Here is a 17,965-nt window from a genome sequence, read left to right on the forward strand (position 1 = left end):
CATTAACCATCTTAAATATATGTGATTTAAATGCATGTTCCCGTTAGCACATTAGCATATCATACTCAAAACTATAGCATCAAATTGTTTATTGTTTTTTTTAGTACTATATCATCAAATTGTTAAAAGTAAAGACTAAACTAGTTACTACTAATATAAATGTTTTGAAAGTCATTAACTAAAATAAAATTATAAATTTCAAAAGATAAAAAAATTTTGGAGAACAAAATTGGATTTGAAAATAAAATATTTTTATTGCCAAAGCGAGCATTGTTTGGTAACAATCTAATCCCTTTCTCATGGTTGGTCCTTAAAATTTATTTGATTCCTTAATTTTATTTTTATCTTATTTTTTCTATCATAGTTTCAACACTACAATACATTCAAAATAAAAATAATTATGTATTTAAGGACCAAAATAGTCTATATACTTTTAAATTAGGCGTAAAATTTTGTGTGAAATTTTGTAATTAAGGAGCAAAATAGTTACAACGTTAACTTTAAACAGTGAAAAGTACAACATCAAAATAATATTTTATTTCATAATTGATTTGTCTGTGGAGGGCACTGTCCGTTTCTTCTTCTTCCTCGGCGTAAGGCGAAGGTGAGAAAAAAAGAGGAAAAAGGGAACTCAGAGTTCGAACTCAGTTGGTTTGTATAGACAACGATCAGGTAAAAATCCCATACGAATTCATCATCTTTGCCTTGATTTTGATTTGAATCTGTTCTAATTTGCTTCATCTCGTGGAAAATCCTGTTCTGGTGAGTTACAAATCAAAGATATAGCTGTGAATATCCCACCAAACAAATTTCTCTCTGCCCCTTTGGTTTTTTGTTCATCTTCCATTGATTCACGAAGTAGAAGTTTACAATAGCTCAAATTACTGCTCCAATTTTGTGAGAAACATCGGGGTTTCGGTGTTGATTTGATTGCAGTAGCAAGGGGGGAGAAATGAGGCCTACACCGATGGATTTCTTCGCGGAGATGGAAGAACAGGGATCCACGGTCGCGATGGACGTGGATGATGTGGATCCACTCGAGATATTTAGCGAGGGGGTGATCTCAGCCGAGAACAAGCTCGCGGACGCCGATTTCTTCAACTCCTTTGAGGATGATTTTGATGACTCCGACATCAACTGAAGTTCAGTTCCGTGGTTCCATTCAAAAGAAGTAGTTCACGTATCAATTGTATGTTTATTGCTCCTGTTAATGAAACAAGATGATTTATGCTTAGGGATTTCGCCCCCTGTTTGGTTACTGAGAAATTGAAATTTCGACATTGGTTCTTTTCTTGAGTACTTGCTTGGTGATATCATAGTTGCTCTTGCCTCGCAAGGATGATGGTTAACAACGTAATCTTTGTCATTAGTTGCAAGGAAAACTGAAGGGGAAGATGTTTATATGTAGCAGAAAATGGCAGGAACTATGTGCTCCGTTCTGATGTTTACTACTCTCTTTCTGAACTTGGAGGACGACCTAGGTTAGACAGAATATCCGTCGTTTATAAATGCTTGGTTGGAAAAACTTCGCCAGCTCGCTAGTAAGTATAAGCTCCTACCTACTTTCTTTTATAGTTCATTTCTGTTAGTCTATCTTTGCTAATTTGTGCATAGATGAATCTCACTAATATTTTTAGAATATATCACATTAGAAAGGAAGCAGAACTTCTATTTGTTGGTTTGTGGTCATTTTCCTCTCTTTATGCTACTATGCAAATATTGGGAGAAAAAAAAACCTCTTTTCAGTCTTCTGTGATGTGCCAAAAATGAATTCACTATGGACCCATAACATCACAATGGGTGCATCATTATGTCAAATTCACATTTCTTTTCACAATTATCTTGTATGCTGTAGATACATTTATAATGGTGAGCATGTGGTTAGTTCTTGCATGAGCTGTTCTCGGTTATCATCTGTGAAGTAGATTGAAGTTTCCCCTTGAATGGGACCAAGCAGCAGAAGTGAAATGCTTTGTGATTAAAGGGCAAATCATGGTGAATGAACTCTCAAAATCTACTTCCAATTAGCTTGAACTAGCTCCTCACTATTTATAATTCACACACTCTTCGATGACACGAACCAGAAGCAGAATGTCTTTTGATGAGTCCACTTATTTGCATGGAATAAAGAGATTATCTTGGAAAGTTTTTCTATAATAGAAGAAATTTGTTTTGAGAAAGTTTTTCTTTATCTCCATTTTTAGAGTTACTCGAGGATCTAGCATTGTGATGTCTGAGGTAGTGCAACTTGGAATCCTATGTTTCAATTGCAACATGATACCACAAGCTTGGAGGTTAGGCATGATTACCGAACTCAGACGATCTCGTGTCTCCATTTTCGCGGTAGGCGAGTGTAGAATGAATTGTAGATTACCACCAGTATGTAGATTCTGTCAACTAGGAGAAGGTTCAAACATCTATATAGCTTATTTGATGTAACTTCTGCACGAGTACTAAAAGTAGGTGGAAATCATCACATTGCCAGTTAGGTTAGTCGATACAGTTTGGACTGGGGATGTTTATTAGAGAGCTCAGGAAGACAGGTAGTGAAGATAATGATGGATTTGCCATCTCACTCAAAATGACAAGCCACCCATGTGTGATGAACCCAAAAGGCCTGAAGAAACTGCTCGCAAGTCGCTCATGCTCAGAGTCGTGCGAGTCCTTTTATCTGTAAGGTTATAGAAGAACAAACACAGCTCGAAAGCTTAGGTTCGGACTAATTTGGTACAAACACCTTCCTGGAATTATGGTTTCTTCCTATTGGTGGAAGAGTGCTTTTCGAAAATTTCACGTAATCAAGTTCTATGAAGTATTAACACATTGATGAATCAAGTTTATAGGAGCGATTTTGCAATACAGAATAGAAGGTGGGCTGTCTGATTTGCTTATTACTTCAGGAACTTCCATAATCTTAGAATTTTTAACCAGAGAAACCATGACAGATTCTTCAATATTATGAGTAGTGTGCTTGTGTGTAATGATCAGTGAAAAGTGTAAATGGAGATATTTCTACTAGAAGTGTTCATATATGTTCAATTAGGTGCCAGTTTTTGTAACGTTGTGATGTCATTCGATTTTAAGTAACTTTAGCATTTTGATAATGTCAGGATTGTTTGACGGATAAGATATCTATTATCATTCTTAAAGTTCTTTAAAGTGGGAGGGAATCGGTATTTTTGCACTAGACAAAACAAAAAAGTTGAAATCATATTGATTATTTCTCTATATTTTTATCTATTTTTTCAATTGTGAACAGACTTTTGAAAACTTTGATTTGATCAATGTATTTTTTTTTTTACTAAATATAATAGAGCTAGATGGAGATTTTGATAAGCAAGAGTTCAGTCCTAGGTTGCGATTTTAAAGTTTTCACACCACAATGAGAGAAAATTTTAAAAAATATATTAAAAAAAGCTAATTTCGTATCTAAATCTAAGATGGCAGATGTGACCTTTCAAATCTTCAAGTTCTTGAGACAAGAAAATCCTCATTCATCGGTTACTAGTATGATATGAGATGAGCTCAAACAAAACAAAAATGATGCAACACTCATCAGATCGTGTTTATGAAACACTCACGAGTCTTATATAAGACGTAGTGAATGCCAATCCATGATTTCTTCATAATCAAAGATTACGGCGCTAATACGAGTACGCCAATTATCCTCAAAATTGTGTAACTATCTGCCTTCAAGTATAGTAGAATGAGAAAATGAGAAAACGAAGATGAATTATTCTTAAATTTCAAATGTAATATAATTCCAAGCTCGACAAAAATTTTGTAGATAAAAAATAGAGCAACCAAACCAGCTATTATTAGTCTTTGTATTTCACCAATCAAGAAATTATTTGAGGGGTTGGAGCTAACTAGCGATTGTACCATAAACATATTATTAAATATTTATCGATATGAGTTTGACATCAGCATAAAAGATAAATCGACATTTCCATAACACCACCAATAAATCGACAAAATATAAAAAATACCAATAAAAGCTTTATTAATACAGACATAATATTAATATTAATTATTTTTAACTTTAAGGATAAACTTCTAATTTGTTAATTTAAATTTTTTTACGAATTTTTTATCTTTACAACTTTTCCATAAATATCTATCGACACCGACATTTTCATGAAAACATCGACATTTAAAACCTTGATGCATTCCTCCTAGTCCCTGGATCAAGTGGCTAAGGACTGGCCTTTAGAACTAGTTACAGAATGATATTCTTCATTTGGAACTGTCAAAAAGAAACCACCATGCCTTTGCTAAATCCCCAAATCTTCACTGGAAAATCATGACCAACAAAGTACACTTCTGTTCATTCAATTTAATTCAAACAACTGGAATTGAAGGCAAACAGAAGCACATACAATAAAAACTCGACCTTGACGAATTTTGCTTTTTTTTTTTTTTTTTGGTTTCTTATATCTGTATATGTCATTCCAGGTAAAGGTCAAATCAACTAAGGACCAGAAACAGTTTTTTAAATTACAAACAGAAAAATACAAAGCTTGTACAACAATGGTGTGTCAAACTGAATTTTTGACATGCCTCTAGAAGGGTTTGGCATAATACACAAATACTGGTTCCATCTCTCTTCAGCTGTGCTCCCGAGGTTTAACTTGAACAAAACATAAGCAAGCACATCCACCCTGAATCACACATTACGATTTACAAGTTCAGATGAGAATCAATAATCTCAACTCAAATTGAATTCTTTGAACAAAACTATTTGCAGCAAAAAGAAAAGGGGGAAAAATGGAAAAGATATTTCACATTCTGTTGCACATTATATCAAAAGAAACGTCAATTGGTTCGTAGTGCTCGAAGTAACCATTTAGAATGAAGAACCAAATGAAGAATTATATACTTAGGCTTCCAAAGAACTGTGACAATCTCCCTTGAAAGGATCGAATCTCTTATCCGTTAAGAGTCCAGCGAATAGAAATAGACATTTTCCAAAAGGTCCACAAGAAAATCCATTTTTCCAGTGACTTTCTCCATCCTAAAGATCATCTCTCTTCCGAGTATTCCTATAATAACAAATGGAAGTGGTTTTGGCCATGGGGGCAATGCTTGTTACATCTAATGACAACATGGTCAGAGCCAGAGGAGTGAGAGAAGAATAAAGGAGAGACAAATTCATCAAAAAATGGATAAAGGGTATTTTTATATGAGAAAGTTTTACTTTGACAAAGAAAAAATGAGCTTGATGAGGAATGTAAGCCACCTATGGGAGGAGAGCAATGGTTACAATAACTTTTAGTGAGTGAGTTAGTAGTCCGCAGTTATGGTTGTTTAAGTAATTGATAGGTGGTTCAGGGAAGGCAGAGAAGAACTCAAGCCAATGTATGAGAGTTTCAATTTCAAACCTCTCTATATTAGGCATCGATTGGAACAGCTAAGCATAAAGGGTCTGTCGAGATTTATCTAAAATTTACATGGAGCTTCTGTTTATTCCAGATGCTATTTTAGGTGTTGGACCCTGCTGTCTGCAGCTCCAGATGAGACTGAAGCCCTTATGGCGCAATCAACCTGTGGCAGAGGCTACTTGGGAGCAGTTCTCTGCTCTACAAACTAATTTTTCAGATTTTTCGTGAAAGCATGGGCGCCAGGAAATGGCGGGCATGTAACCAGTATAGTTCACTGCTGCTTACCTACGTTACAAATGGGAGGAGAGAAACAGTTAATAACCCTTGGCAAGTTAGGTCGTGTGTTGGTAGTGGCCACGGTTGTGCAAATTGCACTAGTTGATGGCTAGTTTGGAGGTAAGTAAGAATTCACAAGTTATGCATGGGAGAATTTTTTGCACCTCTACTGCTAAAGGTATGTTTGTGAGTGATGGTAGAATGAGTAATTTTGAAAGAAGAGATTTAACTCTAATTGATTTTCCAAAATCACCATCCAAGTGATACCTTAAAAATCAATTTAAAGTGATTTTTAAGCTTTTATAAAAACAATTTTTTTATTTGCAATATATCAAGTGATTTTGACAATGGCAAAAAGTGATTTTGGTACTTGTCAAAATGACATCAATTGACAATGACAAGGGCAAACACACTCTGCCATGGCCAAAATAACTTTTGCCACTGTCTTTCCATTGATCATGTTTGGCAAATAAAAAAATTAATTTTAGGAAAGCTTAAAATCACTTTAAATTTATTTTTAAGGTATCATTTAGATGGTGATTTTAGAAAATCAATTAAAAATCACTCCTACCATCACTCCCAAACACACCCTAATAATAGCCTAAATTATACACCGAGAATAAAAGCTAGTTGAGATTTCAATAGTGGTGCCAATAGCATTTGCAAATGAGACGAAACATCTTTTGTGTTCTGTAATTCAAATAAAAATGCTAATGTTTGTTAAAGCATAATACAAACAATCCAAAATAGTAGCAGAAAATATTGTGGTTATTGTTAGGTTTGGGGGCATAGATGACACTTCCATGATTCCATCAATAGCTAAGTTTGGATCTTATAGCTCAAAAGATGCCCAAAGGCGTATCTCTCTTCAGGTGTGAAAATTGCAGGCTTTTTTTTCTCACTTTCTATATTAGTAGGTGCTCTCCTAGGAATCCCGAGGACCTCTTCCGTCAACTGTTCTGTGGCTATCCCCTTACATTCTCAAGCTAAAACTCTTTGTTACAATGTTGTGAAAGCTATCTTTTAACCAACTTGGTTAAAGAAACCAATGATTTTTTAGGACGAGGCGCACTCACCCAATTGGGGTATTTCATGTGAACTCCTTTTCTTTAGTTTGGGAAGAAATGCCACACAAAAAAGAGAGAGCAAGAGAGTGGTTAAGAGTCTCATCCCGAAAGGTTTCTACATTAGATATATTACGTTTGATCCTTATATTTGATTGAGATCTAATTTGAAAATAACGGAAAGAAATAAGAGTAACCAAAACCAATAAGAGGGGAATCCAATAGAAGTATGATAACTAATAAGAAAAAAACCTTGAGGATGTCAAAGAGACACAAACCAGTCAAGCTGCACTGAATCTCATGTTGTGATTGACAATAACTAGCATTCTAAGGCGTATGTCGGAACCTACATTAAAAAAAAGGCAGAAAGAAAACAAGCTAAGAGAACTCATCAACAATGGGCTCAAATCCAGTACAAGGATGAGCATTAAATACATATTGTGCAGAATAAACATGACATCTATCATCTATGTCCAACATCCCCATAACTAAGGTAAGTCAATGTAATCCATAATGCATAACAAAGTCACCTATGTCCAATATCCCCATCAGAAGAAAAAGAAAAACAAAGATGATATTTTGTCTAAGCAACAAAAATCTGAGGCGCATAAGATGAGAAGGCTCAAAAATGATCTACTTCCGTAGAAAAGACAACGTAAATAGACTACTACACACCACAAGAATGCAATTAGGTTCTTGCCAACCTCTTTAAATTAAGAAAAATGATGCATGATAAAACAAGAATCATCGATAGAATTCCACTTAGTTGGAAGTTACTGGATTGTATTGTTGTAAGCATAAGGGTTTCTTTGGTTTGTATTGTTTCTGAATGGTCATTTGGTTTGGGCTTAGAGTGTTTTTGTATTTCTTTTAGTTTTTGGTTGGGCTGTTTATGTTATACTTTGGGAAGTTATTGTAACTTTCATTGTCATTTTCAATTACTTTGTTTCCTAGGTTTTTTTTTAAAAGAGAAAAAGAAAAGAATTTCATTTAATAATGTCATATGCATTTCCATAAGATCTCCTGTCTCTTTCAGTAGCTGAAAATTACTTCCAAACTTCCATGTCAACTAAAAAGGTAAACAAGAGCAATACGAACTGAGCAATATCATAATATTTTGGTTGGAGTAATACAAAGTAAAAACATCAAAATAGATTGACAGACACGCCATTCATTTCTATAAAGATAATGAAAGAAAAAAAATTTGACAAAAGAATAAATAAATAAAATCTAAATGTGCAACACAGGATGCCATCCCACAAGACAAAGTTTCCCAATTGGTCTAATACGTGCTTTGTACCCGCACTGTATTTAACTACCGTTTACTGCTGGGTTGATTAGTAGTTCCTGTAGTGGTTTGAGTTACTAAACTCGCCAGTGAAAAGTGATATTTTAATGCAAAGAGGCTACTCAGGTACCAAATGTTTATTATTATGTTATGGTCTTAAGTTCAATTTGATAAAGTTTTTTTAAAAAAAAAAATCCAATCAGCATGACAATTCATGGGTAACGGGAGGGAATTATGAAGAAAATATTCCAAGACTGTTTTTCTACCTCAAGCATATTTTCATCAAGAAAACCATATGTTGAATGATTTATGGCTTGAGAACTGTCATATTGAAGGATTCTCAACTTCCCCTCCTGCATTGACAGCCAGATAGACATCGAAGTTGTATTAATAATGGAAGATAATAGGCAAAATAACTGTAGTAAAAAGAAATTTAAAAAAAAGTTAAAAACTAAGCAGCTTACCTTGGTACCGTAGACAACACCACCTCCCACTGAGGGATGAAAACAAGCCACATTTACCTCATCCTCGGCACTCGGAAGAACCCTCACAAGTTCCATGTTAGAAACTCTATAAACCTAAGTTATCAAAGCAAAATTCAGTAAATAATAAATTAAGAGACATTAAACGAACATTTAAAGCTACAAAGATTAATATAACTTGAGCATTATCATAAATGGCAGTAGATCGATGTCGACAAAGACAAAGGTATGCTTCAGTGCCATCACAAATATTGTGATTTAATAACAAAGGTACGCTTCAGTGCCATCATAAATATTGTGATTTAATGATGACACCTGCAATAATTGAAGCCCAAGGAAACAAGCTCGTTAGAGTACAACCACCATGAGGTCCATGATAAAACACAGAACAAAAACTTTCTTCATCCTGCCGGCACTATTAATACATAGCATACTTATTCCGGGAAAGAGAAGCTTTGTTTCTTATTATAAAAAAATATATCCAGAAGGAATTACTAACTCCAAAGGGTTAGGTCTTAATAGCATTGAAACTTGCAAACAATGCTCGGTGTAAATGAGACTTCAACACCTTTCTACATAATCCATCTTTTTTGGTGCTATCTTGGTGTGAATTTACGACTTATTACCATAGTAATAGCATATCTTTTCTGGTAGGCCACTGGAAGAGTTTTTTGTAATATCCTTTGGATATGGTCACTTTCATCTCACCAAAAAATAAATAATGCAAACAATGCCATGCATTATCCTAGAAAAAGATAATAACTTATTTGTTTTACAAGTAGAAAATTGCTTAAAGAAGTGATATCAAACAATCAAAGTCAGATCATCTTTATTGTCTTTTAGAGATGAGATACATAACATTGTTCAAAAAGTTTAGCAGTATTCCCTAGGTCTCATTAAATTTTTACTTCTGTGCAACAATGGCTTCCAAGAGGTAATACAAGATAGTGCTATTCAAAATATACCCTACAGAACCGTCAACCAGCAAACTTCAGAATAAAGCTTGCATGTCCATGAGTTTAACTTTGACAACAATAAGCACTACAAACCAAGGGACTTTAAATAAACAAAATTATATCATGTGCATAAGGCTTATTTGCTATCAACTAAAAAGCCAAGGTCCTTTGGAGTTGTGCTGGTAGAGCTTGTCTTTGGAGTAAAATCAAAGAATTTTCAACTATACTTCTCCCACTTTTGATATTTTTTGTGAAAACGTACAAATTACTTCAACCTCTTGGTGTCTTACTCATAGGAGATTCTTTGTAATTACCGTCTATCTTTACTTTCCTGCGATTGGCAAATCTATCTTTACTATCCTGCAATTGGCAAGTCTATCTTTACTATCCTGCAATTGGCAAGCTGTGGTAGCTCTCTAGGGGAGGACCTCCTCGGCCTTGCCATAGGCTATTCTCTCCTTTCGGTTTAATATATTCTATTTCTTATTAAAAAAAATAATAGAATAATAATAAAAAATAAAAAACTTTCAAATTGTTATAACTAGTACAAACTGGTGAAAATAGCCTTATGAACAATGCAAAAAATTTGCATCAGAGCTTAATAAGAAATGCAATGCATCTCTTCATTTTCTACAAAATCAAAAGATATTGGTGCACTCGACTTTCCTGACTACTTTGAAAAACAACAGAAATGAACTTTACCTCAAGTATAGTGTATATGGGCACAGTTGTCTCTCCATCAACAACAACACTCTTAAGAAGTGAACTATGGCGACGGCCATAAGCAAGTAATAGGTGTTCGGATGTGGGAGAGAACTGCAATCATAACAAGTTGAAACTTCAGTCAAACTCCGTACAATTTATTTCTTTTTTCACGATTAAAAAATGTAGCTATAGTTAAAATGAACGAAAGAACAAAAAGAAAGTCTAATAAGAGCCCCAACCAGCATGGAGACTACAAAGGAAATGAAACAAGAGAAAATAAAATTACATGAAAGAGGCCAACAGGTGGGTATAACTTGTTTCTCTTAAAGCTATAAGAAAATAAAATAAAAAGAAAGAAAGAAACTAAGCTCACACATAGGTAATACCAAAAATAATAAGCCCCCACCACAAATAGAGCTTAAACAAAGAAAAAAGAATCAAAATGACAAAATTGAAAGAAAAAAAAATACTCCAACGGTTGAGAATAAGAGACAAAGGATAAACTCTTTGGTTGCAATTTACAAACACCTAGAGGGAGGCATTAAACCTAGCGGAAACCCATACTTCCTGCCAGGACTCTAAACCTCTCTAAAGATTCTCCTATTCTTATGTGTTTCCTTTAAGAAATATAAAACATATCACAGCAAACATGATCTCACAGCTTGTGCAAAGCTAAATATCATTTGTAAACTAAAGGTGATTGTAGAATATGTTCTCATAGTAAAAATTTAAAAATTTCTGTTTTGCCTATAATTAAGGTACATTAAGGAATAGAATAATCCTATTAACAAACCTGTATAGATGTTAGACAGTGAGCAGCTCTTATAGCTCGAGATGCTAGCACCATACCAAACCTAAATAAAGATAACAATGATGGGAGATAAATTTAAGTTCAAAAAGGGAAAGGTATCTCGTGCAATCTTCAATTGTAAGGTGAAGAAATATTACGTGGCCTCCTCCAGAGAGTATATCCGTAGCTCATACATGACCTGCTGAGCAGAAATTGGGTGTCGTGTGGGTGATGTTGCAGCCCCAGTTGCATCATTATTAGCATGGCTTTGGAATCCAGGATCAGCTTCCAAATGTGGCAACATACATGCCACGCATGCTGCCAAAAATCTCCCACAAGGTGAAAAATGGGCACCCATTTCACTGCAACATAATTTTAATTTGTAAATAAACTTGGATGGTTAGTAAGACCAGAATCCCAGAACAGACTAAAATAATGCCTTGCAACCATCTCACATTCAAATCTCCCAAATAAGGCCATGTTAAAAAAGATCCTTGTCTCGAGACAAATTGACATACACATCATTAAATGATTCCAAGTCCACAGTTATGGCTATTTAGAAGTAAAATACAGAGTCAAGATAAAGATTGATATTGCATGAGATCATAAAAGAACATACCTACAAAGAACAGCATGCGGAATGGTTAACCGACATCTTTCATCATCCAGTGGAGCACAAGGATTTTTAACATCATGTGACCATATCCTGAGTTTCACCGTACAAGGTAACTCGGCAGCAGCTGCTGCAGCAAGAGAGGCAGCAAGCTCAGACTGAATTCTGCTGACAATAGGTTGTGCATCACTTTCATCAGGAATTATGTTATTTGTACTAGCACCTTCATCTGACCCACTCACAGGCATAGGCACACGAGAACGTAAAGAACGATGTCTTGAACTAGATCTCCTACCAACTCTGCTTTGGCTAACACTGGTAGGAATTAATGAAGCAAGTGGAGCATGAATTCCTCCTATATCAGATGGTGCAGAAGAATTTTCACGAACATCATCATTGTGTGGTCGAAGAGCGTGCTGACTAGCTTGACTTTGGCCAATTAACCACCCTTGCAAGAAAGGTAGTTCCCAAGGATCATTGAAGGGAAAATTTTGATTATTCCTAACTTCAGTCTGCACTTCCATGTTCTCTGAAGTGTCCACAGCAGTTTCTGAAACTTCAGTTTCCATTTCGCTCGAGTAAGGATTGGTTCCAGTTTCTTCTGGAACTGGTGATGAGCTATTAGGTTCAATGGGTGACAACACAAGTTCATACTGTCCTGATGGTGTTGAATATGTTAAAAGCCGCACCGAAGCAGATGGATCAACTCTTTGTAATCTCCCTGAACCATGATCTGCCTCAGTTCTTTGCATGGACATTCTCCTATTTTCTTTTGAAAATGAAGGCCATATCAACAAAGGAAAAGACATCAAAGGTAGGCCATCCACCAAACTAGAACGATCAGAAGAATGTGCATCGGCAAAATATACGGTAGGAGGCGGATATTGCACATATCCCGGAGATGTTGCTAGTGTTATGGCAGATTCTGATGAGTCGAGGTCATTGACCTTCACAACATGTTAAGTATAAAATTTAGGATAAGTAATTGAAGGGAGACAAGTTTGATAGCAATATAAATAACTAACCTCGGCAGTTAAAAGGAATTGAGCTGCATGAGGGTGAAAATGCACTGCACGTAAGGATCGTCGTGTCCTTAAAACAATGGATGGTGAGGGTGTCTCCCCTCTTTTGTTGTAGTGCCAAATGTAAAGCTGCATAAAATTTGAAGTATAAAGGTTGTATATTAGAATGTATTAACAGATTTATACACCCAATTACCCATTTAAAAAGCTCACCTTATGACCTGATGCCACAGCAAGAAGTTCACCTTGGGCATGGAAAGCTATGGATGCAATAGGACGATCTGCACATAGGAGGACAAGGTTGACCAATAACTTGTAAAAACCATAAAAATAATAATAATACAAAATTCAATTATCCAGTCATCTTCGCAACACTATGGAAAGAAGTTGCAGAAAGAAATTACAGAAATCACGGGAGCCAATGCATTCTGCAGTGTTTGCATCCCATAGTCGAACATCATAATCCAAGCTTCCACTAGCAAGAATTTCTGGGTACAGTGGATGGAATCTGACCTGGAAGATTTCCATAACATGAATCCAGAAGATTGGAGAAACTTGAGTCACACAGATGACTAATAATCAATTAAAACATAGAAAAATAAAATTACGATTTATCCACATTCTCAAAACATCTTAAGAAATAAGCATACCTTGTGACACTGATTTTTAAAGACCAAATAAAGGGCTGAATGATCCACTAAACCATTTTTTTATATTTATCTTTTTTACAAGAAACATTGATGAGTAGGCTTCTGGTTTATACAATTTCACAAATACATCATGATAAGCTGAAAGAAATGGAAACGGGAAAACAAAGAGGACATGCTTCCGTGCTTACCACCCAAGGAGTTCTCCGATGACCATTCAGCACCTTTAAGCAGGTCCCAGTTTGGCAATCAATGATTTTTACTGTATGATCTCCACTGCAGGCATGGAAACAAAAACAGAAAATGAATGTTTTCACCTAAATTAGATTAAGCATAGAGCTTCATCACATCACTGTAGTAAAGATATATATATCCCTTAATCAGCAACTCACTGTGTAGAAGCAAGTGTTCTCCCATCAGGGCTGAACGCTGCTGCAATTGTTGACCTCGGAGGAGGCAAAAGAGGACAATATTTTGCTGAAAGATGCCGTAGTGATTCACCCTCAACCCTGGCAAGATTCCAAGATTAATAATACATCCCAAGGGCTAAAGTGACAGAGAGGAAGCATCCCAACATAGAGTGATGGGATAAACAAATAGGCAAGATATTCTTCATTTATTCTTTTATTGCATTAGAAACTCAGATGCATTAAAAGAAACAAAAGCACTACCATGAGATAAGACCCCGCTTAGCATCTCTAGCTGCTTCGCATCTTGACCCAACTGAATCGCATTGGCGGTCATGAGAATCTCCCCAAAACCTCCTTGATGCACGCTTAGTTTGAGGAGAGACCTCTCTCTGGGCTAAGAGTTGGAAAACATTACTGACTCTGGAAAAACTGAGATAAAAGTTAGACCATAAGATGAATTAGGTCTCCAAAAACCAAGAACTCCAAATACTAAATGAACTATCAGAAGCTATATCACATCAGCAGAGTTAAATCCCAAAACCATAAGCCAAAACAAGTACCACCACTGCACCATGTCACCCTGATGATAATCGTAACACTAACAATCCTCACATAAATGACATGAAAAAACAGAAATCTGTAAATTTCAATCATACTCGCAATTTTCTTTCATTGGAGATGTAATTTAACTCCTTACTTCATAATCCCACCTAAATAATCTGCGTGGTAATCAAAAGTTTCTCTCTTTCTTTTAACTGAAAAAATACATGCCGCGCCAAATTAGATTATTCAATTAGCCGTAGCTGAAGAGTACGAACCTATTGCTGCCCCCTCCCCTCCACCATCCCAACCCCCAAAAGGCAATGGCAATGATGACATGCCAAAATACCACTACAGTAAAATAAGAAACTAAAATAACACTTAAAAATCAAGATAGATTAGTTTACAAGAAAATACGAATGAAAAATTTTACATTTAATCAACTTGGTACGCTCGATTGACATTTTCTGAGTTAACTAACGGGGTCGGAGAAACACGTTAAAATCTGAGAAATTGAGTCCCAATATTTATGAAATCTTGGCGAAATTTAGATCATCGCAGGGCACAAAACTCCGGAACAGAAAAGGGGGCAATCCATTTACAAATATCGCATCAAATAATCATTCACTCCCATCCTCACCTTTGCCTGCTCGTGGGGTACGACGGAGCTGCCTGAGAAACGTGAGGCGGCTGCGGAGGAGTCGAGGTGGAAGGAGAATTAGTATCGTCAGAAGAAGCCCCGAATGAAGCTCTCATTATTTACCATAGAAAACGTCATGCTCCAAAATTTTCCGGCATTTCGATCGGAAAACCAAAAGATTACGAGGCAATTAATCCCAATTCAAAGTGAAATGGCGAAAGGCGTGGTCTTGTGATAATTTAGAAGCAATGATCGCCGGAGAATATGGGGAATTCAAGCGAGGAGGAGTTGAATTAGCAGGAAAGATCTCCTGCAAGAAGAAGAAGAAGGCATTCCATTGTTGTGGAAGAAAACCTAGAAGAAGAAGAAGAAACGAAACAGAGATCGAAGAGAACACCTCCTCTGAAAATCAAAATGTTTTTGTTTTTGGACATATATGTTTTCTTTTTCTTTTTCTTTTTCTTTTTCTTTTTTTTTCTTTTGGAGAGTTCTATTTGCACCCGCAACTATAAATTTCTAATTCCACCCACAATATTTTGCTCCATTTAATTAATTTTAAATCTTACATTAAATTTTATCTCTCTAACATCAGATTTTTTCTTAAGAAAAATAAAGGTATGTATTACCTATATTGGTACTATGAAAGATAATATTTATCTTATACTGACTTTTAAATACATACATATTCTACAAGAGACATGACCGTTTGGGTTAAATTATCTATTGAGATAATTAATTCAAATAGTTGTGATAATTCGATGAAACAATAAGTTAATCCAAGAGAGTTGTGACGGTTAGAGTGAAAAGATGCAACACGAGTTAATTTGATTGGGAGTGCAACTGTTTGATATTAAGAAATGAGGAGTTAAACAACACTTTAAGCAACCATAAAATAAATTAGTCTCCAAAAAGTTCTCTATCATTCGGATGCCTTCAAGTGGCGTTGCTAAAAATAGATGCTAAATATTTACCGTTGTTAAAATAATATAATATAAGTAAGAACCTGACATATTTAACAACAGTATCATTTACTTTGCGAAATATCTTTTAGAGGTGGTAAAGTAAAATCAACTCAAATCAAACTTTAACAAATTTAAACTTTTAACGACATAACAACATTTCCTAAAGAAAACCGGCCTTAAAAAACGTTCTATTTCAATTTGTCTAATTCATAAAATTTAATTTTGTTGAGTATGATGGATAGATTTATAAAACTATTTGCTCTTTTTCTCTATTATAATTTTTTTTTCTGTACTAGTTTTACTTTTTTTACTGTTTCATTTTTTAAGATTATTTTTTTATGAATCCTTAAATTAATTAAATAACAATATTTAAAAAACAAATAAAGTATGCTTTTGGAAAATTTTTGTTTGGATATGTCATCTTCAATAAATTAAGAAAATTTTAGCAAATGGTTAGTCTATTTTAATTTTTAATTAATAATTAATTTGTTGTTAATAACTTTTTACTTTAAATTTACGAAATTAAAGTAAATATTAGTAAATATTAATTTAAGAAAAAATTAACGTTAATTGAAAAGTTTAATGATACTAATTGTTTAAGTAAATATGTTAGTTTTTTTTAATTTATAACAAATTTGAAATATTTTATAAATGTAGCTCTTTTTTATTGTTATAAATTTTAGATAGTGTAAAAAGGGAAAAAAAACTTTAATATGTATATTAATTTTGAAGATTTTCAATAGATTTGCTTATTGTTGATTTTATTGTTACTAGTTAGACTCACGAGTTTGCAGGTGATTTAAAATTTTTAAAATATAATTTGTTATGGTGAAATTTCAATATTTAATAAATATATTTTTTATCGATGCTTAAATATTTGACATGAATTTAAAAATTAATGAAAGAAATAAATAATAAATAACTTAATATATGACTATAACCGAAGTACAAACTAAATTGTTCCTTGATAGGTAATTGAAATAAATATATTTCACCTGAAGCACAAAATAAAAATTTAAGAGAAATATAAAAGCAAAATGTGAAATGTGAAATAAAATTATTCAAATAGTCATGACTTTTTGTGAAATGATAAGTATGGTCACATCTTAAGTAATAGATCGTAAACAGCCTCCTAAACCCAAACTGTCTCATGAAAGTTTGAAGGACAAAATCTTTTTAATTAAACATGATATTTTAAGTTATATATAAGGTAAATATAAATATAAAAATGATTAAATAAAATATATAAAAAAAAGTTTAAAATCATATTTTATTGTGGGTTCTACCCCTGGGTTAAGTATATTTATAGTTCTCAAATGTTTATTTTGAAAATTCATTTTTACTAATGAAATTTTATTTGTATAGGTGGATCTTTTAATTTTTCTCCCCCATTTCCAATAAATTTTTTCGTATCTTTGTATTTTTCCCTCTATTTGAATTTGATCTATTTGAATTTGATTTTTGTTTCTTCGTAGAAGAAATTTATAACTACATGTTAGTAAATATAAGACAGTTTTTTATACAAAGAGTGTCGCGGGACATGAAAGTAATTTTGTGAGATCCACAAAGTTTTGCTATGCATCTTATTAGTACAAATAAGAAAATTAAAACTAAAACATAACATGTTTAAAACTCAACAATTATATATATATATATATATTATTTTTTTTTACAAGATAAAATGAAAAACAGAAAAAATAAATTACTCAGGTATTCTCGGGCATGGAACCCAACCAGCTTCTCCCTGCTGAACAAAATCCTGTGAGGTTTTGATTCTCAATCTGTTAGGCCTGATTTTGGTCTTGAACTATGATTTCTGCTAATTAAAAACAATTTTTCTTGAATATATTTTTGGATATTGAAAAGAATACCTACCCCAAAGAATACTTCGCCATACATAGAACGGATTGTACCCCATTCATAAAATGCCCGTTCTTAAAATAGCAACCTCTTAGAACTTTAAAAAGTAGACTCTTGTGACGTCTAAGTAAAAAGGAGGGGTACATAAATGAACCGATACTACATCTGAATGAGGGGATCCTGAGATCATGAAAGAATGGTAAAGAAATACTTAAAAAGAAATGATAGTCACTGCCTATTCATTTTAATTTTACTTTATTTGCTCGATGCAGGGTTTCTTGCTTGATTGGGTTTCTTTTAGGGAATGACCGGACGTTCGATATCTATGA

General features: G+C 34.1%; 2 protein-coding genes across 6 annotated transcripts; one reads left to right on the forward strand and one right to left on the reverse strand.

Moving 5' to 3' along the window:
• The first annotated feature begins 520 nt into the window (after window positions 1-520).
• On the forward strand, window positions 521-1,288 carry SMAP1 (small acidic protein 1). The gene is made up of 2 exons (XM_022283093.2): window positions 521-672; window positions 937-1,288. The coding sequence occupies exon 2, from the start codon at window positions 953-955 to the stop codon at window positions 1,139-1,141; it is 189 nt and encodes a 62-aa protein (XP_022138785.1). The 5' UTR covers window positions 521-672; window positions 937-952; the 3' UTR covers window positions 1,142-1,288.
• Window positions 1,289-4,394: 3,106 nt separating this feature from the next.
• LOC111009861 (uncharacterized) lies at window positions 4,395-15,232 on the reverse strand. Of its 5 annotated transcripts, none has more exons than XR_002601277.2 (15): window positions 14,815-15,232; window positions 13,896-14,063; window positions 13,617-13,733; window positions 13,416-13,500; window positions 12,982-13,090; window positions 12,791-12,858; window positions 12,581-12,706; window positions 11,562-12,502; window positions 11,101-11,304; window positions 10,946-11,006; window positions 10,150-10,263; window positions 8,474-8,587; window positions 8,276-8,362; window positions 6,974-7,067; window positions 4,395-4,661 (listed from the first exon to the last, which is right to left on the reverse strand). XR_002601277.2 is itself a non-coding variant. In XM_022283092.2 (15 exons), exons 1-14 carry the CDS (start codon window positions 14,928-14,930, stop codon window positions 7,041-7,043), a joined length of 2,328 nt encoding a protein of 775 aa, XP_022138784.1. In that variant the 5' UTR covers window positions 14,931-15,232; the 3' UTR covers window positions 4,395-4,661; window positions 7,000-7,040. The 5 variants fall into 5 exon arrangements, 3 of the variants coding, with proteins under 3 accessions (XP_022138784.1, XP_022138783.1, XP_087982635.1); XM_022283092.2 differs by having other exon boundaries at window positions 7,000-7,067; window positions 13,896-14,054; XM_022283091.2 differs by having other exon boundaries at window positions 7,000-7,067.
• Window positions 15,233-17,965: the final 2,733 nt, after the last annotated feature.

This window comes from Momordica charantia (genome assembly GCF_013281855.1).
Source record: "Momordica charantia cultivar OHB3-1 chromosome 7 unlocalized genomic scaffold, Mcharantia_2.0 BLBB01000007.1, whole genome shotgun sequence".
NCBI lineage: Eukaryota > Viridiplantae > Streptophyta > Magnoliopsida > Cucurbitales > Cucurbitaceae > Momordica > Momordica charantia.